Genomic DNA, 17202 nt, shown 5'->3' on the forward strand with positions numbered 1-17202 from the left:
ATATAATTACAGAGTAGTAATTGTGTCTGCACGCCACTGAAAAAAAAATTGGCGGAGGAAAATTTATCACGAAGTAATTGCAGGTGACGTCATGATAATCATAGAGCTGTCCTACCAATGAAAGGCTGACCCACCGATAGAAAGCACTCTTGTCGCCAATTTTTTTTCAGTGGCGTGCAGACACACTTACTACTCTGTAATTACATGCATTTCCAGACACATGTTGTCATAAACTTTTTTCTTCTCTCTACATGAGCAGTCCTTTCCTGAAGTCTTGCCTTCGAGTTGTGAAACACCCTGTATATATATTTACTTACTTACTTACTTACTTACTTATGGAGCTGAGCTTTTCTTGAGGAGAAGCCAAATCTGCAGCTACTCAAGAATTTCTCAGCATTTTATGGAACCAGAAGGTCATTACCGTGTTCACAAGAGCCCTCCACTGGTCCCTATCCTGAGCCAGACCAATCCAATCCATACAATCCCATCCTCTCTCTCTCTAAGATCCATTTTAATATTGTTCAACCACTTACTCCTTGGTCTTCCCAGTGGTATCTTTCCTTCTAGCTTTCATCTTTCATTGTCCTGTAATCGCCGTAAATATTTTTACTCAAGTGTTTTTCAGTATACGCAAGGGTTGCATTCTTGAATACCGCCGTGGATGTCGAAAACGCGTAAAACGAGACACACACCGAACAACCATGGCCATCAAGAAAATGTCCGACTCAAAATGGTGGGACGCGACATAGAAATTGCGCGCGCAACTCAACCGGCATGAACAGAAGTTCCTTCCGTGCCCACGGATAGAATATATTTGCTTTACATGGCACTGCAAGTAAATCACGGATATATGAAGATCTGTATAACAAAGCGCAAATAATGACAGTCACCTGTAATAAAATTAGAGCAAATGAAACATGAAATTTTTCACTGAGAATGAAATTGGTGTCAGAACATAGACGAAATCTTACAGACGAGAACTGGATGCAGCATCCATCATCAGGTTGTATCCTTGTCTGTATTTCTTGAATTATCTTCATAGTTTCTTGACGTGCAGAAGCCATGACGTCACTGAACTTATAAGCGCCACTGGAACAAGGTAAAATGCCTTCAGAGAAGAACAAACTGTTTCCACAACATATATTATTCATTCATTCATTATTGGAGGGGGTGGGTTTCCCCATGCACCGCGACCAGTTGTTGATCTATTGTACTTCCCCCTTTGATATTCTACCAGTCGTCATACCCTTCCGGTACTGGTGCTCGCTATCAACCCCGTTCAGACAGCGAGTTCGGCCCCTCTACTGGCAGTGGTACCCGATACTTCCCCATCTACCGGAGGCATTGGAAACTACTTGGGCCGGAAACTTTTTACCTAATTTTGCTCAGAGGTCTCCTAGAGACATGAGGATTTTTACGTGCCGTTGCGAAGAATGTATCTGGAAATATCGTGCATTGGAACAGATTTCCGCTATAGTATGAGTATATACTTGGTATAGTAACCACAATCTTACTAGTATATGTAGATAGTAACACAGTACCATGGCCGCGCCATAGCTCAAGCGGTTAGTCGCTGGCTTCCCACCGCGGCGGCCCGGGTTCGATCCCGAGGTCTGGTCAAGTGGGATTTGTGGTGGACAAAGTGGCGCTGGGGCAGGATTTCTCCGAGTACTTCGGTTTCCCCTGCCAATCTTCATTCCACCAATTGCTCCACAATCACCCTCACCTATCATCTGGGGCTGGTACAATAGGCCAGAAGTGGCCGCAGTACAAGGGACTTAGTCCAACCCCACTAGCAATAAAAAACACATAGTACCATCAAACAGGTAGGTCTAATAGACACAAGCTAGTCTTACTGAGAATTTTTCATGATTTTCTTCAGTTCATCATAAATACGTTGATCTATCTCGGTTAAGCTATTACCGCTTCCTTGCAAATCCTTTCGGATTCATCAGTCATTCTACCATTCGACGCTATATACTCGTAGTAACGATACTGACAGCGTCAAGTTCATAACTGCCTTCACGCAGAGGTTTAAACTTACGTAAATGCACATTCCGGAAACTGACATGGCCATGAAAGATACTTTCCTTTGATATTTGAAATCATATCTAAGTTTAATATATTCCTGCTTATTTCAGAATATTTATATGACTTTACAATTCACGTAATTTTATCTGAACTCACAAATTGCAAACAATAGGCTTCCACTGGAACAAAAGACTGTTCCCTTGTTTATAACATACTGCGATTATCAACGTTTAAACCATTACGGGAATCCCATGATAATTTTTGGAATGAAAAATGCGAACACGTGATCGACATAACCTCACAATTATTACTACACACTATGTACTAACCATGAAGAATGCGTTAAAAGAATATAGTTCCTTGTTTAGTGTTTATGTTCAACACATACCGGTACTGTTTCTCGCTCATGAGGATCAGTGCTTTGAGTGCTGGAGCCTTAGAGCTCTTCAGTTCGATCCCGGACTCCGGGCACTTGTCCAGTTCAGGGATTACAGTACGCACAATCTGGTAGCAGCTGTTTGTCTTGTAGAACTCTGAACAGATGAGCGCCTTAACGCCCACTTTATTGAGACTACTCAGCAGCTGTGGGCCCTGGTAGGCGGGGTCAATTTGCACCTGCGACATGTTATAATCTTTACAAATCTTTTCATTATCTGGTAGCAGGTGTTGATCTTATAGAAATGTACAATAGGTTATTGGTTATTTCTAATTCCGAGTGTTTTCATCCATAGTGGTTCTGTTGAAAATCAAAAGAAACGCGCCAGGACATTACAAACCGCAATATTCCAGTATCTAAAATTGTATTCATTGTGCCACAGTATCTAATAATATAAAAAGAAAGTTATCCATGTAACAGACCGTGGAGCCCCATAGGGTTGTGAGACGTCGAGGCTCCCACATTTTCTAGACAGTCGGCTCAATGATTTCTGCTAGAGGCTGATCGAAATCAGGGCCATGCAACAGCTGGAAGAATTATGTCTGTTGCAAGATTCCACCTTATTGGGATTCGAACCCGCGATCTTCAGGTTGTAACATAGTGCCTCAGTCAACTACTCTATTGGGGGCCCCATCTAATAATCAAGAAATTAATACTTACCGCTATAAGCCCTGCTCTACCTGAGGCGAATCTGGAGATGAACCATTCGCTAGAGTTAGGGCCCCAGATTGCAAGTCGGTCTCCGGGGCTGAGACCCAGCTGCAGGAGCCCTGCGGCAAGGCGATCGGCCTGAAACCGACAAAGACTGGTTGAACCGTAGAGAAAGAGACTGCAATAAGATAAACGGATGTGAGAGCAACTGACTGAAGTTACAGATTCAGAATGTAGGTGTCTCCACAGAGCATGCGTCGCCGGGTTTGAATCGAGTGTTTTGTTGCATTCCTTTCAACATTTCTGCAAATATTGCAGTTGCCATCTTCAGGATCAATATAATGGGCAGGTAAAATAACGTTCCCAAGAACTGCCGCAGGAAAAGGAGGAAGTACTCAGTTATATTTCTAACACAGACTGAATTTTCGAATTTGGACTGAAGACAAAAGAAAAGAGGATTGTGTCAGTCTTACCAGTAACGTTCTCTGTACGTGTATTTACTAATTTTGATGATTTTAAATAACTGATTGTATAATTTGCGGGTGATTTTGTCTAAAGATTATCAAGAGTGAGTCATCTTCAGCTAGTGAAATAGATTTTTAAATCATCGTGAGAAAACCTGCCAAATTTTCTTTTCAACATACAATGGGAACCAATATCGATATATTGAAAATTTAGTTGAACACAGGGATTTTTATTCGGTAACGTTGGCTATTCACTCTATGACGTACAGTCAGAGATATTTTAGTCAGAGATAATTCTTACTGAAAACATGACTGTCGCTCCTTACCTCGTCACGTGCTTCCCTGAAGGTGATACGATGTCCTTGGTATAGAGACACGAACGCTTCTTTGTCCCCCCAGCGTGCACCTGCGATGTCTATCATTCGTCCCAGTGTGAGAGGGGACAGGGGTTTTGAACCACATTGGTACCAATAGCTAAGCTTCTCCATGTCACATTCCCTGCAAGTACAATAAACATTATCAATTTTTATTAAAGACAGAGTAAAGGTGCTTCTGTGCTTAATAAAACAGGTCTTAAAGGTACTGGGGAGTGGAGTATAACTCCATGTATTTTTAACCTCGACAATAGAAAGATATGAGTGATCAAATTCACGCTCCGGCCGCTGTGACCACTTCGAAAGTGCCTCAGGCTGAATGGAAACAGGAGCCGGTCTCGACGCAGCGGAAAAGAAAACAATTTTTGCTCCTGCTGGGAATCGAACACCAATTCTCCGACCCTCCATATCGTAGGTTAATTATTATGCTGCCTGAGTTATTACAACATATTTATTTGAAATTAACCGATCAAAATATTAATAATAATGAGGTAAACCCATGAGATAGCTCTGCTTACAAGCGTTTTGTAATGTGATGATTTGTTTGTGGAACAAAATTTATTTGTCTCTTATGATATTTAACGATGATGTTTCAACATACAACTATTGTATGACGTCGAATGATACGAGACAGTAATCAATGCTTTGGATATTCAAGGTCATGGAAAAAAAACAGCCGTGATTTCAACGTACTGTTACATTATTCTCCTCGAAAATTTGAGGAAAACCACGTATATCCTTATTCAGTATATCGGGTAATCTGTTAGAGGTTCTAATATTACAGTAGGGTCCCCAATCTTCCCGTTTTACTCGGGACAGACCCGATTTTTATATAAAGTCCCGCTTTTTAAGGGTTCTTCTGTATAATTAATTTATATCGACAACAGCTGGGAAACGGATGCTATTTTCTGCAATTGGAATTTCCATAACGATATTAACACTCCTGGTTGCTAGTCCACAAAACAAAATTTAAGAAATTAATGTTTTCTTTGTTGGCAATATATTTTTATTTATGTTGGTAGTATCTTGATTTTAGTCCATAATGGAAGTTTATTCTCTGCATTCTTTGTCGACCGTTGCGTTGTGTTGTGACAGCCTGTGAGAATTTATCGGTTTTCATCCGCATAATGACGCCAAGACGCAAGTGCGGTCTCAAGTATCGTGTTACTTTTTCACTTGAAATTGTACAGTCAAAGACATACAGACGAGCTGTATCATAATGATAAATTGAAGGAGTACTTACAGAGAGGATCAGACAGTTCGAAACATATAGGGACACAGCAGGAATAAGGGACAGGTGACTACACATAAAATATTTTGTTATTCCAACAGCACAAAACCGTCATAAAACCACTTAAAAAATTTGGTTATATTTCCTTTCCGGTATAACTCCAACCGGAAGGCTAATTGGATTGGATTGGTTATATCTTATGCGGTAACTGCCTTCTAAAAGAAGTTATTGAAGGAAAGATAGAGGGGCGGATGGAAATGACCAGAAGACGAGGAAGAAGACGTAAGAAGATGCTGGATGACCTTGGGGACAGAAGAGGATATTTTCATTTGAAGGAGAAAGCTCTAGATCGCATCAAGTGGAGGAACTGTTTTGGAAGAGACTGTGGACCTGTCGTCTTGACAGATTACTGATGAATGAATGAATAAATCCAACACTGTGACACGTAGACCCACTTCTAGGAAACGAGTTGAAGGAACACGTCTCCTAGGATAAGAAAATGGAAGTTGTAGACTCCTGAAAACCACTACGTTTCCGTGGAATCAGCAGGAGTGTCCATGGATACGGGCATTCAACAAACATTTCCTCAGACCCCGCTATGCTATATAAGCGACCATTCAGGTAAGAACTAAGAGATTCGTAAATCATAAGTTTCTTTATTGCTAGTGGGGTGGGACTAAGTCCCTTGTACTGCGGCCACTTCTGGCCTATTGTACCAACCCCAGATGATAGGTGAGGGTGATTGTGGAGCAATTGGTGGAATGAAGATTGGCAGGGGAAACCGAAGTACTCGGAGAAACCCTGCCCCAGCGCCATTTTGCTCACCACAAATCCCACTTGACCAGACCAGGGATTGAACCCAGGCCGCCGAGGTGGGAAGCCAGCGACTAACCGCTTGAGCTATGGCGCGGCCCTATTCGTAAGGTAACCCTGAACCAAGTCAGTCACAGTAGAAGACAGAAGATAGGAGAAGGCAGTAGAAGAGAAGGCACTCGTAGTCCAGCCAGAAGCCTTAGGCAGTCCTTGACTGTGTAATTCATTAAGAGAGACCGTAAAAAAGGCGAAAATAAATCCAATCATTGAATCCAGAATACGTCATTATGAGTCACGAAACCATAAAATAAAATAAAATAAAATTACTGGTCGTGAGACTCAAGGGACTTGTCGCCAAGACGAACTGAATGGCTGTAAACCGCCAGTCATAAAGTAACTCTGACTCTGACTTTGGAATTTCAGTGCTCAGTTGAAAGTTGAACTGTGAAGAGAAGACTATGAGGATGGCGTGGAATGGCAGCCAGTCTGGAGGTTAGTCACAGAACTGCAGTAAAGTCGTTGTGAGCTGTCGCTGCTAGAAGCTGGTAGCTGAGTTACGGGGATAGTTCGGGAACCCAGAACATGAGAAAAGTCCGCTGTTGTGAGCCGTTACCAGGCAACGGCTAGTGCAGACTCTGATAGACTGAGAACATTAATCTGTGTAACAGTGATCTGTATAGTCACGAATTATATGTATAAGTGGTCAATAAATCGAGTCACCAGTCAAAACTCCGTCTATAGTCACTCATACACATGACACTAATACTGACTTTGAGGATACAACAAGGGATAGTATGGATTGGATTAATCTGGCTTGTGATGTAGTCCAGTGGTGGTTCTTGTGAATGTGTCAATAAAAGTTAAGGTTCCATAAAAATGAGGAAATTTCTGGAATGGCTGTGCAACTAATAATTCCTCAAGAAGGATTCCATGAAATTAATTATTTGAAGCCATTTTGATCAACATTTTAATGGATATTGTGGTACATACCATTAAATATAAACCAAATGAAATAATTTAAAACCATAAATGTAAAAATTCTGTGAGGTACAATGCAAGATATCTTTATGAGCTCCTTCTGTTAAAATGCGAATGTAAAATGAGACGAAGCTATGATTATAATAACATTCTAAAGGTTCTAAGGATGGTGTATAAAACAGAATTACTGGACTCTGAGGACGTTTTTACATCACCCGATATTCTAGAAAGTAGAAAACTCTACGTTTCGGAAACTGGATCTGTTTCCGTCCTCAGGTGATAGAGGGAATGCACCTGTTCAGTTAGGTACCTTAGAAAGAGCTAAGCTCAAACCCCTTTCACTTGAGGACAGAAACAGATCTAGTTCCAAAACGTCGTGTTTTCTACTATCTAAAATACTGGACGATGGAGAAAGTCGCAAAACCCAATAAGTCTTAATATAATAAATTGTTCGTATATTGATTCTAACATGTCAGCATAGAACTAACGCTTAAAATACTGATCATTTTATGACTAAAATAATTTCACTTTCCTGCTGAGAACTGTGTCTTGCAGTAAAACTGGACCTCAGATCTGTGAGTTCTGTGATGGAGATCAATATGGAGATAACGGTTTCCGGATGTGACAACTTGTAGTTAACTATAAACTTACAATTGTTTCGGAGGAAAATATTTTTTCTTTCTTGCTCATAGTACCGTATTTACGCATGTATAGGCCGCGTGCGTGTATAGGCCGCAGCACAATTTTCAGACAGAAATTACAGAAAAAAATAATTTTCATGGAATATTATTTCAGGAGTATAAATTAATTAGTACTAATTATGAATATATATTTTTTAAATGAAGTGTGATTTCGAATATTTCGAATATAAGCCGCACCCCAGTTTTCCTCTTGAATTTTTGGCAAAATATGTGCGGCCTATACATGCGTAAATATGGTAATTGTTAAAGAATGAGGCAACAGAATTTTTCTGAACCTTGATAATGTTCCATCAGAGTACATGGGGTGACATTTCGGAAGACAGCAATCTTCAGCGCTCTATTTATTGTACTTATTGAAGAGAAGTTCTTATTGCAGTTTTCTACAGCATGGAAATGTCTGTAAAGAACGCCGTTTTAACTGTATGAAATTTTATTACTAGTTGTGTCATCTGGTAGGCATCAAAACACTTGTGCTTGGCTGATATTACATAACGCCACAAGGAGAGCCCCATAAAATGAATTGTCAGTCTTAATAACATCAAATCTCAGGTACATAATTTTGTTTCCCCTACAGTTGTGTGGTCTATTAGAGGGCGTATTTTCTTCAATATGTGAAACGTGTATGATAGACTCTGGTTTTAAGCAATTTAAATAAGTTCTACTCATTGGCACTCAGTTCTTGTTAATGTAAATATTTTTGTGTCTGTTCTAATTCTTTGCACACAGTTCTTGTTGTCAGAAACCATTTTGTATCTGTTCTAATGCTTTGCACATCGTTCTTGTTGTCAGAAACCATTTTGTGCCAGTTCTAATGCTTTGCACACAGTTCTTGTTGTCAGAAACCATTTTGTATCTGTTCTAATGCTTTGCACATCGTTCTTGTTGTCAGAAACCATTTTGTGCCAGTTCTAATGCTTTGCACACAGTTCTTGTTGTCAGAAACCATTTTGTATCTGTTCTAATGCTTTGCACACAGTTCTTGTTGTCAGAAACCTTTGCACCTGTTCTAATGCTTTGCACACAGTTCTTGTTGTCAGGAACTATTTTGTGCCAGTTCTTGCTGTAACTGCTGCAGGAGACGAAACTTCTGCACTTTGCCGACCGCTGTTCTCTCGAATTCCTTTACGAACCGGATGTACCGTGGGATTTTGTATTCAGAAACCTGCAAGAAACACGGTCATTCTGGATAGACTATTTGCTGATCGCAATGCAATATGTGGGTCTTTCGTGTTTTACTGCACGAGACTCATTGCCTAAGGCTGAGGTCGATTAGTAAAGGATTTTACGCAGTGTTGAAGGAAACTGCTGTGGCCTTATCGAGGTGCTAGCATGGAGATTAATTGCTGGAATCGAGGGGGGAAAAATATGGAAAACTTCAGTCAGAATGGAAAATCCTTAGCTGATCTTCTGACTGACGCTGATCAGTCTTAGCCATGAAATTTATTTCGAATTTATTCTCGGAAATTTTAAATTCAAAAGTCTTATATTTCGATATTACTGGACCTTTATTGTGATCTATAATATCGTATTTCATTGTCTGGGACCAGACTAAAAATTGTCTATAAATTTTGGTTTTGTGTAATGGCTATCCCTTTAATTTAGATAAAAATCAGAATGATCTTTTCAGACTTAATGAAAATATCTCGTAGAACAGAAAAGTAAATTTGTTAGTATGATTAATTTAGCACCACGCCATAAAATGTGTGAGGGAGTTGAGGTATGTCTCCGCGCATTATTAACCTATGCTCCTGATGGAGATATATGGTCAACTTCACGCCCCAGACGTTTAATCCTAAGAACCCTCGGTGCCCACCGGATATTGAGCTGCGGAGGTCGGCTCTACAGTCGATGCAGAAGACCGTGGCTCTCATTGGTTGGGAGAATGAGTAAAGATAAAAAGGTAAAATTTGTCCCTGTGCTTAACTATTTAAGCACTGCACCATAAAGACGTACGGAGGAGTGGATGTACAGAGCCACGTATTCTTAACCTCAACACTAGTTGGAGGTCAGTTGTCAGTTTCGAGTCCGGGTAAAAACTGTACGTGTATATGAGGTTGGGTGGGCCCCAGAACTGGTCTGGACGACGTGGGGAAAGAAAGTTTTTGCCAATACCAGGACTCGAACTCCAACCCCTCGGCAGTCCAGCCCGTAGCCAGTCGCTATAATGACTGCTCTATTCCGGGTCCCTAGAAGAATGGACGGAGTCAATAATCTGGACGCTGTGAAGAAGAGCATACTCTATTGGCTCTTCTAGACGTCAAAAACCTATTCCTCTGTCATCAAGCATATAGCCTAGTCACTATATTGACTGAGCTATCTTGGCTCTCAGAAATGATTAATGACATACATGAATAATGCATGAGAATTACACCACATTATGGTCTGTATCTTTTCCGTCGGTGACGTTTTTTTGGCTAATCAAAGGCTTGATCTTTCACTCACTCCATTTTGTTTCTTCTCAATTAGAAATGAAGTAGCCAATGGGTAACAAGAGATATCTCTACAGATCAGCAGTTGGTGGTGACGAAACGTCATTCAACTGCCAGAAGAAATGTTATGGCACTTTTTAGGATAAAAGGCCATGTAGTTTTTGAAAGTCAACTGACTTTTTGGAGGTACCTATCAATTTTATCTTCAGGGTCAGAAAGTCTGCTTGTTACCTGCTTCACGCTGGGGTCTTACTTATTGTAGCCTATAGATGGAGGCGATATATTCCTCCGAAACATCAGTTTACTTTCACCGGACTACACGGCGTTATATCCATGAAGATCTTCATAATCACCGCTGGAAGAACCTCAAATCCTTTATGACTAAAAGGGCGGCCGCACACCAACTGCGTCAAGACAAGCATCAAGACATGAGGCAAAAGATGCAGTCTTGCCTCATTCGTGATTCAGACTCGAGTCCGCACACCGAAGTAGCACGTGTCTGCGTCTTATCTCATTTTCTCTAGTTGATATGACGTCATGTCGCTAACGTACACTGGTTCTGTTCCTTGAGTACTGATGTCTGAGTCTTGACGCACAGAAAAGTAACATGCCGAGTCTGCAGCATGAAGCTGACGTCAGCATCATGACTCAGACCGGTGTGCGGCGGTTTTCATAATCTCATTCGTTTCAACTGTGCTCCTTTCTTTGCGTCATGTCGCAGATATCGTGTCTTGACTGTTACATGACTTGCCGGTGAGCGGCCTACCTAATAGAATTGATATACGAGATAAATGAAGAGACACTTACCTTATCTTTGCAGTAATTCCTGACATCCTGCTCTGTGAGGGTTGCTCCATCCCTTAGCCTCAGAAATACACAGATTTCCTCCCCAACTTTTGTGTCCGGTACCCCAAATGCCTGCCAGCAGAGCACTATAACGTTTATATGTAACTACTTCTAGTATATGCTTGAAACTGGGGTTGGGGGCAGTGACCCTAGGCACAGCTGATAAGGGACATCAATCACAGACAAACAATTTCTTAGATTACATGAAAACTTACTACAAGCTGAATGAAAGAACTGAATATTTTAATGTACCCTCACTACAAGAATGAACCGCTGTGATTTTTACATATACTCGTATAAGCCTAAGAAATTGTCTCAGAGCTTAATTAATTAAGCATTATACCATGAATGTATAAGGGGCGTGGAGGTATAGCTCCATCATTCTTAGCCTTGACACTAGATGGAGGTGAGTGGTTAGTTTCACACCCATGCCGTTTACACCCAGTACCTGCTGGATAGGAGACCGTATGTGCCCAAGAAACGGTCAGGATGCTGTAGACAAGAAGACAAAATAATATTGCACTCCCAGGACTTGAACCCGGACTATCCAGCCCATAGCCCATCACTATGCCGACTGAGCTATACCAGCTCAAATGAGGCTATATACAGAATGCCTCTGTTCATGTATTCTTTGTATCACAATAAATTACTTTCAGACGTAAACATATGAGTTTGTTTCTTCCATAATGATGTTGCAAAATATATAAACGCCATGTCACTGAAGGTCATACTAACTCTTATTCAACACACTAACAAATTATAATATAATATTAATATGAAGGATACAGTCTTCTATATTATAATGTGGTGAAACTTGGAAAAAAAACTGAAGAAGGCAGCAGAAGCAGGCGAAAACCCCAGCTCACTTCCTACCTGAGCTTCAAGAATGTCAGGGTGTCCAGCAAAAAATTCTTCTATCTCCACTGGAAAGGTGTTGTCAGAAATCCTGATAATCATGTCTTTCAGTCTTCCAACAATTCGTCCATATCCGTCTTCCTGCAGCACAAACTGGTCCCTGTGTACACATAATACTTCAACTTATAATCTTCAACAACACAAACTCCGTAGCCTGTAGTCTGCAAGCGAACTATACCGAACGAGCGACCGCCGCTTGTTGGCGAAGTTAGTGCCAACTTCTGCGGATAGAGTGTGTCACGTGGACAGCGCAACGAATCCCCACGGCAGTTAATTTCGGGTTTCTAGACCGGAGCCGCTACTTTTCAATTCAAGTAGCTCCTCAATTATCCTCATGAGGCTGAGTGGACCTCGTTCCAGGCCCACTGCTTCTCATAAAATATTATAGCGCCGGGAATCGAACACGGGACCTCTGAATCTGTAGCCAGGAACTCTGATCTCTAGCTCACACAGGCGGTCAATCTTCAACAAGAAGCTTTAAAAAGTTATTACGGACAAATTAAATGAATTTACAATCCAAATTCTATTATGAACTCCAAATGCTAGCATCACAATGGCAGCTTGATGAATTAACCGGTCGTAAGCTTTACCACCCCTTGCGACGAGCTGATCACCCGCCCAAGGAGTCCTACCGTATGTCTAAGATCTAGTAAACCGAAGTGAAACGGAGAGTTTCATGGAGGTAGGCGTAGGCCCAAATGTGGGCTGTAGCGCCAATGAAAAAAAAAAAGCTTTACCACCGCCAAGTTTAAGGCTAATTATGTTTTATTCCTTGATTCGGGACTAAGCATCTCTACTTGTAAGCACTCACCCAGTTTTCGCCCATCCATCAGGACCAATGAACTGACGAGTTTTCTCTTCTTCATTCCAGTATCCTAACATCACGCTGTAACCTCGAACCCAGAGCTCTCCAGGGGTTCCCATGGGAACCATACGTCCTTCCTTGTCAACAACTTTAGCCTAAGAAAATTTGTCAAAAAATTGTTAGATGTTCTCTATGTTATATTTACAGGCAAAATTCTGTGATCAGTTTAACCCTTTAAGCATGAAGATAAAATGGGGAAGGGGGGTAGAAAGAAAATGACGTAACTTATTTACCTGCATGATAGTTATACAGGACCTGAGCTATGCTTATTAGCCTGGGTGTCAAAAAAAAATAATTTTGCAACATGAAGCTCCACTAAATAGTGTCTAGACATGAAATTCTTACCTCATAAGAAACACACTGTATCCCCATTACAAAGATCAATTGGTTAATGCTGTTTAGAAAAATACACAATGTTTATTCCTATAATCATAAGGAACACATAAATAAATTTTTTTAAAAAAGCGCGGAGTGTCTGAATATTAAGTGGTGCATAGATCGCTCTGATTTTTAAGTGTTGGGGTGACACGTTCCTCAGTTAATTTATTTTTATATTGTTTCAAAACAAAATTTTATATCGTTTCTTGTTTCACCATTTCTACTGCATGTGCTGTCCATATCCTGCTTAATAGCCCTCAGATCTAAGTAACGAGGCATGTCATATTCTAGAAATTTGATACACTCTGAGCACATTCTGAGGAAATCTCTTCTTTTCCCTCGGCGTTACGCCTCAGGGTGAACTTTGGCCTTGAGAACAGGCTCCCTACATTCATCTCTGTTCTTCATCTTTCCTTCCCGTCCTTTCACTTTCAACTGTGAGCCGATTGTCTAGAAAATGTGGGAGCCTCGACGTCTCAGAATCTTATGTGCCTCCACGGCCTGTTACAGGAGTAACTTTATCTTATATGATAGGATAGTTGTTTTATTTTATTGCTAGTGGGGTGGGCCTAAGTGCCGTGTACTGCGGCCACTTCTGGCCTACTGTACCAGCCCCAGATGGTAGGTGAGGGTGATTGTGGAGCAATTGGTGGAATGAAGATTGGCAGGGGAAACCGAAGTACTCGGAGAAAACCTGCCCCAGGGCCACTTTGTCCACCACAAATCCCACTTGACCAGACCCGGGATCAACCCCGGGCCGCCGCTGTGGGAAGCCAGCGACTAACCGCTTGAACTATGGCGCTGCATTATATGATAGGATAGTTATAACTCAGAACCAGAACTGAAGAAGACACATATGTGCCGAAACATATCCTAAACAACAAATTACACCTGTTGGAAATAGTGTTGTGTTGACTGGAGTATAATACGAATCTATAGAAATACACATGTAGTCTCTCTGTCCCTTCATTCGTCCTTATGTAAAAGCTAGAGCACAGCTTTACATTTTTACATGAGGATTTTAGCAACCTACCTCACAGTGATCAATGACGTAGCCAACTGTTGCTGTTGTTTGCTGTAAGGTGTCTCCTCTGCGTGAACAGAACACAGCTGCTACCTCTGTCATACCGAAAATTGGCTGCAATGAAGGAAGCGAAGGCTAATGAAATTAACTTCATAAAGCAGAAGACTCTTAGTGAATTCACATTTGCTCAGCTACAAGACAGCATGCAATTTTAGCTTACTTGTTTTATTTTGAAAAAATAAATTTACACTTATGCGACCTCCATGGTGCCTGTGTGTGTTTCTCTGTGTCTGTGACTAATAACTTTTGGATCCCTGAACTAATCTTTATGAAATTATGTATATATATCATGACATCTGAGCCAATCTCAACGGCGTACTTCATAAATCCCCCCCCCCCAATCAGTCTGTGTGTCTATATGCGTGTCTCTCCTATGATTGCTAGGCAAAAGCTCGTTAAAATGTATCTTTCCTTTCATTGCTAGGCAACAGCTCGGTAAACATGTTACCACAGCAACGAATATAAGGGACAATAGAAGAAGTATTGGACATGCGTGTCTCTGAGTCTGTGTATCCCCCTCTCGTTGCTATGTAACACACACAGTAAAGACGTTCCCGTGGACACGAAGAAATGTTAGAGGAGTTTTTTCTATGCGGTCCCTGTCGTATAAGGAAAACATACAATTTGTTCTTCCAAGAACTTGTTTTTTAATTCTGCCACAGTATCATTTTATCCACCACAAATTCCACACAATCTTACCTGGGATCGAACCTGGATTGTTGTGGTAGGAACCTGATAGCTACCGCTTTGACATACATAGCTGATTCAGAGGATTGTATCAAGAAATAGGTTATATCAAGCCAGGAGGTTACGGGTTCGATTTCCAATGTAGTCACTGGATTTTTCAATTGACCTAATTCTTCCAGCCGCACTAGGACCCTGGGGCCGACTCAGCCTCTTACAGAAATGAGTACCAGGAATCTTCCTTGGGGGTAATGAACGGCCTGTCGGCGCGTAAGGCTGACATCACCGCCATCTGTGAACCGATTGTCTATAAAATGTGGGATCCTCGACGTCTCGAACCCTATCGGCCTCGACGGCCTGTTACAGGGATAACTTCAAGTTCTAACCAAGAAACTGACTGGATTCAATTTCCTCTAACTGTCCAGACATTTGTGCAAGTTCCTGAAACCCGATATACTCACGATCAATGTTCTGGCATTCAGCACTTCCTTAATCTGCAGCGCCAGCTCTTGGGAACACGGAGCTGCCCCGTAACTAGCGACCTCAAGCGTCGTGACCTTAAGGCCTAGGTCTTGTGACGTAGATATCAGGTCCAAATACAGGGATGGGGTAGTAAAAATGTGCGTGCACCTGTGAGAACATGGGCCACACACACGTGTACACACACAATGGAAAATGGTCAAAAACGTTATAATTGCTCTCTGCACTGAAGTGAATATAATATTACTGTTTTCTGGTATGCGAGAGGGCTTAATTTGGTAGGCAGATTGCAGCTTTTCGGAGGAACTTCCATTCTGTATCTTCAGGGCAGAAAGACAGAAGAAGAACGTAATTCTGAAACGTTAACAACATACGAAATTAAGCGTTATCATAACCCAGATAACCACCATTTTACGCAGCAATAAATAATAAATACGATTAGGCGTGTATGCAAGAATCACGAAAGACGCTTGTTGAAACTGTGTAGACCTGTAGGCTCCAAGTTTTAGGACTCTGAAATGCCTTTATATTCATACTATTACTTACTTACTTATGGAGCTGAGCCCTTCTGGAGGAACTGCCAATTCTGCAGCTACTCAAGAATTTCCCAGCATTTTCTGGAGCCCAAAGGCTCATTACCGTGTTCACAAGAGCCCTCCACTGGGCCCTATCCTGAGCCAGACAAATCCAATCCATACAATCCCATCCTATCTCTCTAAGAATTATTTTAATATTGTCCACCCACCTACACCTTGGTCTTCCTAGTGGTCTATTTCCTTCTGACTTTTCCACCAATATTCTATATGCATTCCTCTTCTTCCCCTTTCATGCTACATGCCCTGCCCACCTCATCCTCCTTGACTTGATCATTCTAATTATACTTGGAGAAGAGTACAAGTTATGAAGCTCCCCATTATGCAGTTTTCTCCAACCTCCTGTCACCTCATCTCTCTTCGGTCCAAATATTCTCCTCAACACCCTGTTCTAAAACACCCTCAGTCTAATTTACCAAATTTAGGTTACATTCTTATTGCAATGCTTCGCATTCATGTGCATTGTTTTTCAGATTTCTGCTTCTAATGTGGGCTCAGGGACTGCATAATTCTTCTGTTTGTTTCATGATTTTCCTCATTTCCTCCAAGCAAATTATATTAGAAACTTACAATAAGCCACAGCTGCTTCCTTCATAACTGCTGGGATTCATATTCTGGTTATCCCAACATTTGTCATGTGCCTCAAATTTCGCCTTTAAATATATCACAAATTAATCGATACATGCTATTAAATTTCTTTTATAAAACTTACGTGGAATCACGTTTTAATGTTAGCCTTATATTACAGGTTTCAGTTTCAATTTGAGAGGGAATTATATTCAGGTTGTTAACAGATATAAAACAACTTAACATCCTTAACATATGTACTACCTCTCCTGTATGATCCCTTCCAGTATTCTCCTGGCATCGAGCACAGGTGCCGCTATTACTGTGGTGACACCAAAGCTGAGCGTGCAGAAGATGTTCAGTATTGTACCCGAGGTGTGGTAGTACGGTGTACCAGCTATAGTCTTCGCCCCCTGTGTAAGTGATAAGCTTCCAATATACTCTCAAATTAAAAACAAAAGAAAAACTAAACTCTGTGGCTTTTAGTCAGCAAGTGAACTATACCGACCGAGCGACCGCCGCTTGTCGGATAATTTAGTGCCAATTTTAGTGGATAGTTCCTCAATTATCCTCACGAGGCTGAGTGGACCCCGTTCTAGACCCACTACTTATCAGAAAATCTGGTAGCGCCGGGAATCGAATCCGGGACCTCTGGCTCTGTAGCCAGGAACTCTGACCACTA

General features: G+C 41.3%; 2 protein-coding genes across 5 annotated transcripts in view; both read right to left on the reverse strand.

Moving 5' to 3' along the window:
• Positions 1-4070, reverse strand: part of LOC111871332 (medium-chain acyl-CoA ligase ACSF2, mitochondrial-like) — a gene marked incomplete at its 3' end in the record, with an annotated part of 23168 nt that extends 19098 nt beyond the window's left edge. The window contains exons 1-4 of the mRNA XM_023864360.1: positions 3909-4070; positions 3128-3256; positions 2420-2646; positions 972-1089 (exon numbers count right to left, since the gene is read on the reverse strand). Coding sequence (XP_023720128.1) covers positions 972-1089; positions 2420-2646; positions 3128-3256; positions 3909-4070 — 636 coding nt within the window. The remainder of the gene's footprint in view (positions 1-971; positions 1090-2419; positions 2647-3127; positions 3257-3908) is intronic.
• LOC111871334 (medium-chain acyl-CoA ligase ACSF2, mitochondrial) overlaps positions 3995-17202 on the reverse strand; it is a 24940-nt gene continuing 11732 nt past the window's right edge. Inside the window, exons 7-13 of one of the 4 annotated variants that reach the window (XR_004513755.1) lie at positions 16785-16933; positions 15342-15510; positions 14146-14250; positions 12681-12829; positions 11828-11969; positions 10916-11040; positions 3995-4080 (exon numbers count right to left, since the gene is read on the reverse strand). Coding sequence is in view for 2 of the 4 variants with exons in the window: in XM_033754215.1 (XP_033610106.1) it covers positions 8713-8841; positions 10916-11026; positions 11828-11969; positions 12681-12829; positions 14146-14250; positions 15342-15510; positions 16785-16933 (954 nt within the window). In the remaining 2 variants the exon portion in view is untranslated. Of the gene's footprint in view, positions 4081-8374; positions 8842-10915; positions 11041-11827; positions 11970-12680; positions 12830-14145; positions 14251-15341; positions 15511-16784; positions 16934-17202 lie in introns of those variants that run through there. The other 3 variants (XM_023864362.2, XM_033754215.1, XR_004513756.1) reach the window with 3 other exon arrangements.

Source organism: Cryptotermes secundus, unplaced genomic scaffold (genome assembly GCF_002891405.2).
Source record: "Cryptotermes secundus unplaced genomic scaffold, Csec_1.0 scaffold2568, whole genome shotgun sequence".
Taxonomy (NCBI): domain Eukaryota; kingdom Metazoa; phylum Arthropoda; class Insecta; order Blattodea; family Kalotermitidae; genus Cryptotermes; species Cryptotermes secundus.